This window comes from Choristoneura fumiferana, chromosome Z (assembly GCF_025370935.1).
Source record: "Choristoneura fumiferana chromosome Z, NRCan_CFum_1, whole genome shotgun sequence".
Classification (NCBI taxonomy): Eukaryota; Metazoa; Arthropoda; class Insecta; order Lepidoptera; family Tortricidae; genus Choristoneura; species Choristoneura fumiferana.
The window spans coordinates 986,771-995,755 of NC_133472.1; the positions used below are offsets into that span (position 1 = coordinate 986,771).

The 8,985-nt window shown below is 40.0% G+C and overlaps 1 protein-coding gene across 1 annotated transcript in view; it reads right to left on the reverse strand.

The window, feature by feature from the left end:
• Positions 1 to 8,906, reverse strand: part of LOC141440478 (histone-lysine N-methyltransferase EHMT2-like) — a 32,225-nt gene extending 23,319 nt beyond the window's left edge. Inside the window, 4 exon segments of the mRNA XM_074105000.1 lie at positions 5,250 to 5,318; positions 6,095 to 6,316; positions 7,377 to 7,491; positions 7,930 to 8,906. Of these exon segments, the coding sequence (XP_073961101.1) occupies positions 5,250 to 5,318; positions 6,095 to 6,316; positions 7,377 to 7,491; positions 7,930 to 8,668 (1,145 nt within the window). The 5' untranslated portion in view covers positions 8,669 to 8,906.
• Positions 8,907 to 8,985: the final 79 nt, after the last annotated feature.

An 8,985-nucleotide genomic window follows, 5' to 3' on the forward strand; every position in this document is an offset into this window, starting at 1 on the left:
CTCGCTCGTGCGGGGCGGCCGCCAAGCTGACATCGCTGAGCGAGTATCTATAGCTCAGCGAGTTTTATAGCTCTTGTCGCTGCGACAAAAGATGTAAGAGCGAGTTCTCGCCGACAGTGTGAAGCCAGCGATCAACTATTAATATATATGTCTCTTTTACTCACACAGGATCTTATATCTTTTGTTCGTTTCTTGAGCGAGAAAATAGTCGATAGCCAATCGTTTCCTCGCTGGCGGTGAGACAAGTGCCTTGTACCTATCAAACGATTGAAACTTTCATTCATAACTATCAAAATAAAAAAACACAGCTTCCCGACAATAAACGATGGAAAACCGTAATGCACTATAACTGTAACACATTGTCAAGCGAACTTTATACAGGCGCATAGTACAACCCTGTTGCAGAGAGGACAGCCAAATATCGGTGACTCGGTAAAAGTTTTCGAAGCGCTAGTGCAGAGAAGCAGTGCGTGCGTAAATAAACCTGTTTTTAATTCAATGACAATCAGGGAGTTTCCTATGTCAAGCAATTATTTTGTATTTACGACCCCCCTCTCCTCGAGAGCGATCACCGTCGCCCATGGACACCCGCAACACGAGGGGAATCACAGGTGCGTTGCCGACCCTTTAAGGAATTGGTAGGCTCGTTTTTTAAAGATCCCTAAGTTGTAACGCTCCGGGAATGTTGCCGCTGTAAGCTGTTTATTACGAAATAAATGGTCTGTATTATCTTTTAAGACTAGAGGCCGTATTGTCTAACGTTTGTAACGCTCGCAATCACAATCATTTTCACCATTCCTTTCTACTGTGACACGGTATAAGACAAGGGGAGATAGAGATGGTGAATGCGATTGCGAACGTTAGCAAGCTGCGGGGCTACGCCGAAATTAGAAAATCGCAGTTCGTGTCGTTCCGTCCCACTGACGCTTATACTATTTAATACGAGAGCGAGAGGGACTGTACAATACGAACTTCGATTTACGGAGTAGGCCCTCTGTTTTATTTCGCGTTGAATATCTGCGATGCGTTTTAAAATACTTTCCCTATACTCGGTTTGGATAGTTGTTTAACTAAATGTAAACAAAACAACGTCAATTGGTGTATTAAATATTGAAATCTAACTAAATCATTATCTATCTGGCTTCTCCTCCCCGCTTTCCCGCTTCTCTTTCTCTCTTCGCATCCTCGCTCCGATCCCGCTCCCGCCGGATATCCGGATCCCACCGATCCGATTTGTAAGAATTATCAAGATAATTACCAACTCCCCGTCCACTGAAGAAGAGCGGAGATTTTATGCAATTCTATTGGTGTTTTTTTATCTCACTCATCGCTCCGCTGCCTCGCTCCACTCCAGGACAGGCAGCCTAGGGAAATGTACGTTTCGCGAGCATAGACTTTGATCAAAGTGATCTTAAATATGTTCTACGATCCTAAACCCAGGGACTGAGCTCCGTATGTATGTAAAAGACGGTTCTAGAAATGTTGACGGTTTCGTCAAATCTCGGCCAAAACTCGGGCCGAGATGTCGGTCTCGGTCTCGGCCCAAAATAGCCGAGTTTCTCGGCCGCCACCGGGACTCCGCGGCGACACAAGCTTTCCTTGGGATTTTGATTGGTCGCCTCGCCCGGACTCGTGCGTCTGGTACTTGCAACTTACTGACACCAGCTAACAAGAGTAACTTGCGAAACGCTAATATTATTGAGTATGGGCATTCCTAGCCATGTAAAATATTACGACCTACAGCCAAAAAATGTACTTTTGCATGAAAATGTTAGAAATCTGCCACTTACTTTATTTAAGAAAAGATTTAAAAAATGGCTTATTCAAGAATGTTTTTATTCTGTTGATGAATATTTTGATTATTTTAAGAATCGAATTTGACATTAGGTTGCGATTTATACGGTATCTGAATTTTGTGACATCCAATGAATATTATTGTGTATAAATCCAATTCATTGATGGAAAAATTAAATTAACATTGTTCAAATCTAAACTGGTGTACCTAATTGTGTAATTTGTGTTATTGTGTTAATTATTATTTGTAATCCTTTCGACGAATGTTTTGACTATTTTAATTTATTATTTCTTTTTTATACAGGGTGGATTTCGACGAGGGACCTTTGCGGAACTGGCAGATAGTTCAACCTTAGCACTATATTTCCCCCATAGAAACTATGGAAATATATGTTACCGTTTTCAAGTTATAGCCTTTTAAACATTCATACCAAAAACTACTTTGTGCCAACCCTAAACAGGTGGCTGGGTCAATGTTCTTACTTGTAAACAATCTTTAGACGTCAGGATATTACGTTAATGTGTTGCCATTTGTCCATTCTTAGGTCTGCGTGCAACGCTAAAAAAATCGTTGCAGGATTTGCAGAGGTGATTGTCTCTGGAGTATTTATGTAATTTCTTAGTTAATTAATAATTCTAACCACAACAAATAACTCACATGACATAACATGACATTGACATTCACTTTTATGTGTCATTTTTACATCAGTACGATGACAACAACTCTCGGAAATAACGAAATATCCCGAGTTTTCCCGACGGCGATTCTTAATCTAGCCATCTTGCCGTTATGTGCAAATGCAATATAGGGTTATCACCATAGTTAAAAATGAGTGAATTTTGAATATTTTTTTTTTACTTTGTTTAAGTATCTAAACATTATAAATCGACTGTGTATCACTCAAACGACGCAATATCTCTGCAAAGGTCCCTCGTCGAAATCCACCCTGTATATTCTCTATTGAGTATGACATGGTTAAGTAATATATGTTTCCTGATTATTTTTGTATAGTATAGAGCATGCCCTGCCTAGTGTAGCACTTAACCTCTCTGTTTGCGTGCCAATAGTTGGCAAAATGTGTGCGACTACGTAATATGCTAAGAACCAATTTGTACCACATTTTATGCAAATAAAAACTTAGACTTTGACTTTGACTTTTTTTTTTGCGTCTCGGTCTCGGCCGAGATTAAAAAAGCAGTCTCGGCCGAACCTTACTAGAAGGAAAGGAGGAATCTTTCAGTGTTGCTAGTAATAAATAGCAATGTACTATATGTTAGTGCAACCAGTCCTGTTAGTGCGTAGCAGCTAAATAGTTAGTATTCAAGCGTAAACCATATCGGACTGCGGGTCGGGAGTGGTTCGAATCGGGACCACAGCAGGCCTATTTACGTGGCTGTATGTATATGAACATCGCACCGCGGCACCCGGGAACGACCCGACCAGCGCTCGCTGGCGAAGTCACGTTTATACACCGTGTTATTTTTGATATCCGCTAACTTTAAGGGGACAATGTACAGGCCAAATGAAGTTAATTTCTCTAAGACACTAGTGGGCTAACTTACTGTTTTAAAGATAACCAAGTGTTAAGATAATTAATTATTAGCAGTAAAACAGCGTAAAGGTCTTTTAATTTATGATTTTTTTTTTCAGAGTTCACAACTAATCCGTGTTTAATTCACATATATTTAGCAAAAGAAATTTAAATGTGGTTTTTTTTGGCGCCTCTCTTATGTGTCACGTCGATGTCACTTGTCAAATTTGTTTATTTTATAATTTAACAATTCACAATGAATGTGAAGCTGTTATATGCAAGAAAAAAAGATAGTTTTTTTTTATTGAAAAGCTAGTTATCAAGTAATGGCAATATTTAATGTCAGATAGCAATACATGTCAAATTATAAAAAAAAAACAATGAAACAATAAACAAAATTAAACTAAACGCTGTCATTAAATTAACAAATACTTATATATACTCAAAAAAAAAAACAAAAACCAAACAAACATCACAAAAATCTCTGATATGTTATCAGGTAATTCGTAAGTTAATTATAGTCCTCTGCCGAAGTTAACGGATATAAAAAAAAAAACACGGTGTATACAACCACTTAAAAAGATCCGCCGCACTCCCGGCCTGATGCGCTCCCGACCCGCTGCCGTACAAAGGCCGAATGAAGGCTTTCCGACAGGCGACAAATAAATATCGCTAGATGGCGTTAGTATCGTGAGATTCGTTTGACGTTTGCGCCATGTTTGTGATTGGATAAACAACTAAATGAGCCAATCGCAAGCAAGACTGAAACGTCAAACGGACCTCACGTTACTAACGCCATCTAGCGTTATTTATTACTCGCCCTTTTTTTTATTCGACTGGATGGCAAACGAGCAAGTGTGTCTCCTGATGGTAAGAGATCACCACCGCCCATAGACACCTGCAACACCAGGGGGATTGCAGATGCGTTGCCAACCTAGAGGCCTAAGATGGGATAGTGACAGTAATTTCACCGGCTGTCTTACTCTCCACGCCGAAACACAACAGTGCAAGCACTGCTGCTTCACGACAGGATTAGCAAGCAAGATGGTGGTAGCAATCCGGGCGGAGCTTGCACAAGGTCCTACCACCTGCAAAAAAGCCTGTCGGAAAACCCTCATTGTCTAACGCGCTGTTTCGCTACCGCATTCACCATCTTTTTCTATCCCCGTCTTTTACCGTGTGATGGAGTGAAGTGGTGAAAACGATTGTGATTGCACGTGTGTTCGACAGCCTTGTGGCTTCTGGTTTACGCTTAAACAATTGAAAGCCAATTTGCAAGACATCGGCTGTTTTATTTACCATGAGCCGGCCCAGCACCGGCACTGAAGTGAAGCTTTGGGCTTATAACTTCTAAATTGCATTTTACCTTTTTATCAATATTCCCAGATCTCAAAACTTCTTGGTCTCAAAATATCTAAATTGCAGAATGCCTAATTTTGTTTTCTTATAACACCGGAATCTTAATATGGCTGAAATTCAAAATACCTTAGTCTCATAATACCTAAACTTCAAAATCACTTTCATGGCAAAACAACATATGCTTAAAAACAACCAAAAGTTAAAATACCTAAATGTGAACGTTGAACAGGAACTATACTAAAAGTCAATAATCAACATCAAATTTCTCAAACCCATGAAAAAAAATTAGGCATTTTGCCTTTTGTGTGCTGTCATTTCTGTCATTCGGTATTTTAATGAATTGTGCATTTCAATCTTTAGGTATTTAGACAATATGACATTTTAAGTAAAAGTCATAATGAATTTCGTTCATTTTAATACAAGAGACAATTTGACATTTTAGGTATTATGAGCCCATGGTAATTTGAAAATTTTGGGGTATTAGTGAACAAGGTATTATGAAATTTAGTGGTTTTAAGCCCAAAGCGGCCGGCTAATGGAAAAACGGCCATCCTTTATCATTACCTTTCGTTTTCTTCAGACAAATAGGGCTCATTGGCTCTAGGCTTCCTTGAGGAGCGACGCGGTTGCGATCTGCCGACATTAAGTACCCGTTACACGTTCAGGGGATACCATACGGGAAATAGGCTATGACTGGCGACTACTTTTATAGAAGAATCAACTCCCTTTTAACGCCCCGCGGCACGTGTAAATGCGTCTGTGACACATGCGTGTTCGCTTCAACAGTTCAGCCGTTCACACAATAATAGTATGTCTCCCTAAAACAGGGTTTCTTAAAGTAGGGTCCAGGACCCCTAGGGGTCCGCAGTAGGTCAGTCTGTAAACATATTCATTAGGAAATTTCCAAAAATATTTTTAAACAGGGGTCCATGGAATTTTTAAAATTGTGAAAGTGGTCCGTGACCGCAAATATTTTAAGAAACCCTGCCCTAAAACATTTAACTGGTGTATGCTGCATTCATAAAATAAAGCATATGTGATTCAATACTATATATATCATGATATATATCCTTGAACCCTGGACGTAATGGGTCCCGACTTATGAACTGTGACGCGCTTGACAGACTAAATCGTCGGGTGAGAATCAAAAGTCAATAATTACTACTTAAAGTCACGAGGGATAATCAAACTTATGCATAACATCGTAAGGTTAATATTTTACCAATTTTTTTTGTGACTTGCTTGTCACCCAGCTAAATAGATTACTATTCTTCTACCCAGAAATATCCAATTGTCAAATACCCTATACCTATTAGCAAATATGTCCAAATAATCTGCTGAACAATCCAGATTAATTTTAAAATCACCTTCAATAAATATTACAAAACAATGAGGTTTGTGACACTCACTTGGCATCGCTAGGTGTCGGTGAAGCAGCTTGCTCGCTCTCGCCCCCATACCCCGAGCACAGTCTGGTGGACCTCCTCGGCCGCTTGCTGACCGACGTGGAGCAGTAGAACTCCTCGTCATCATCGCTGATGTCAGAGCCGGTCTCAACCTCAGCCAGCTTGCTGATCAACTCCTCGTCCAGTTCTTGGTCCTCGTCTATGTCTGCATCCATGTCCTCGTCACTGTAAAATAGTAACAATAAGTCTATATTCAAAATAAGTTTACAATAAAAAAAAATGCGCCTAATAAAACTAAAAGTGAACAGAAAACTAAATGTAAACAAAACAACTCAATTGGTAATTTATTGAATCAGGCGTTACTTTGCGGAGGTCCATATCAATGAACTAAAATAATTTCCACCAGAGCTCATCTTCAGAGTGAGACTCCGTTGTTATTACTCAGTTGTTGAGTCTAACAACTGGTAGCATGGTGTACGGTTGTGTCACTCTGAAGATGAGCTCTGGTTGAGTTCGAAACGCGTCAGTGTAGTGTGGTGGTGGTGATAGATGGGTTTGTGTGATTTGTGTGTGTTCTTACAGTGTGGAGGTGGAGGAACTGCATGAACGCGCATATTTTGCATAAGCTTAGCTATCGTAAGGTTGCGGGTGAGCAAGGAAATTATTTTAGTTCATTTAACTCAATTGGTGTCTTAAATATTGAAATTCCCCCATTAAACTATCTAAACATTTACATTTCTGTATTGAAATATATTCTGTCTGTATTGTCATTTACTTAAATACCTATCCGAACCAAGTATAGAGGATGAATCCTGTGTTTTAGGCATAAAACTGACTGACTTAACTAGAAATAACTATGCATATAAATGAAGTTAAATTAAATAAACACTAGCAAAAGAGAAAACTGCTATATCTTAGTGCTAAGGTAAATTAGGATAGCTTATATTAGCAATAACAAAATATCACAGAACAATATTTGCACTTGAGCCTTGGATATTTATATGTATTTTTTTAAGACTGACATTTAGAAACAGGTATCTGAAATGGTATGGGTTTCTTGAATGGAGGTGTAAATGTGTTTATGAATCAACCACTTTCAGAAGAAGCAATGCCGATTTACAACTTCATTAGACAGGCCTATGCATCAAGAGACTAGGTTTCGGTGCAAGGGAGTGTGTAAAATGTATCTTGAGGCTCCCCATGAGGCTGACATAGTCACATTTAGTGAAATAGACTACTAAAGCCTCGTTGAAATAGACTTATATTATTAAAAATTGTTTCTTACCCATCTTTGCCGTCTTGGCTGCTCTCGTCAATGCCCGTAGGGTTGATAGCGCGGAGCCCCAGCTCACAGAGATGCTTCAGCTTCTTGACATTGTGCGATTGCACTTCACTCTCACCTTATGTACAAAGAGAACCAATAAACGCAAGATCATACAAAAGAGAAAATCCCAATGTACCATCAGCCATATAAGTGGTCTATCAATTTATAAACAAGTTCCTATCAAATGAATATGTTGTTAGTTGAACTTTCAAGTTGTCAGACACGTCTATTGGCATTAATGTTTTGTGACATGCAAACGATTATCAACTTTAGGGTGTTAGACCACATATCGGCTGATGGTTCATGTGGACTGACAAGTCAACGCGGCAGAGGATCCAGGGCAGCTTTTTCGCTTTCCAGCGCTCACTGAAGTCAAGCCTAGGATTCCCAATCATACTATTAAATATGTACTATATGCAATAGGGTGTTCTGTAAATGCTGCTGAATGAATAAGCTAGTGATATTTACTATTTTCTAATGACCAAACCTATGAAAGGCTAAATGAAAACATTACCTTCTAACTCCATCTCCTCGCCTTCCATGTCTTCTTCTTCATCATACCCTCGATCACTCTTCTTCTCCTCCACAGCTTCAAAGCTCTTACGTCGCGCAGACCTCCGTGTCATAACACCGTCTTCCCATCTTTCTATGAGATCTGCTTCCTGCGAGTTATATGCGGACTGCAACCAACGTAGCTCCTTGTTACCGAGGACTTTGGAGGTCGGCTTGATGCGTCTATACGGGCGCTGGGTAGGGCCTGGCTCGTTATACTTCTCCTTCCTAGCAATTGCGTTAGCTATGACACTATCTGAGAACTCTTTGCTCCGCCTGCGAGTGGAACGCTTGGGTGTGCTGCCATCAGAAGTCTCATCGTTCTCAGAGACGGGTCTGCTTACCGCTTTTTCCTTCTTGGGTGACGCGAATTCGCTTTCTTCCTCAGAATCCCACATAACAGGGACACGAATGCGACTAGAGCGTCTAGGAGAGATTTCCTCGTGTTTCTCCTCGGAAGAAACAATTTTCATGTTGTTGCTGCGTGTTCCTGTTTTTTCGGACCGGAAGGTGAGCACTATCCTAGGCTTCGGGTCGTCTTCGCTAGTTTTTGGCTTGGCATCGAGTTTTTCTTGCTTCCCGGCAGGATTTGCGGCTGTTTCGGGCTTTCCTTTGGCATCAGGCGTTGGTAGCATGTTTTCGCGCTGCTCGAGGTCGTTGGGTACCTCACCGTCACACTTTGCACCAACTGACCTCAACATAGTATCACAATAAAAAAGTATTTTTAGTCAAGGAATAACTTCAGTTTCTCATGTTAAGTAACATTGTATTTGCTTAGGCATTTTAGTATATTTTATAGGTATACAGTAGATTCGAGTCAAAGCTAAATACTTAACACTATTACACACTATTACTTTCTTTCGACGATGTGCAAAGTAAATTAAAAATAAAACCCACACACGCAACTTCCACACAACAGTACAAGTACAACACAAACCTCTTTGACACACACAAACCAAAACCAAAAGGAACCCATTACAGTACAGTGTTGCCATCCTTTCTACCTTTTCTTTCTTAT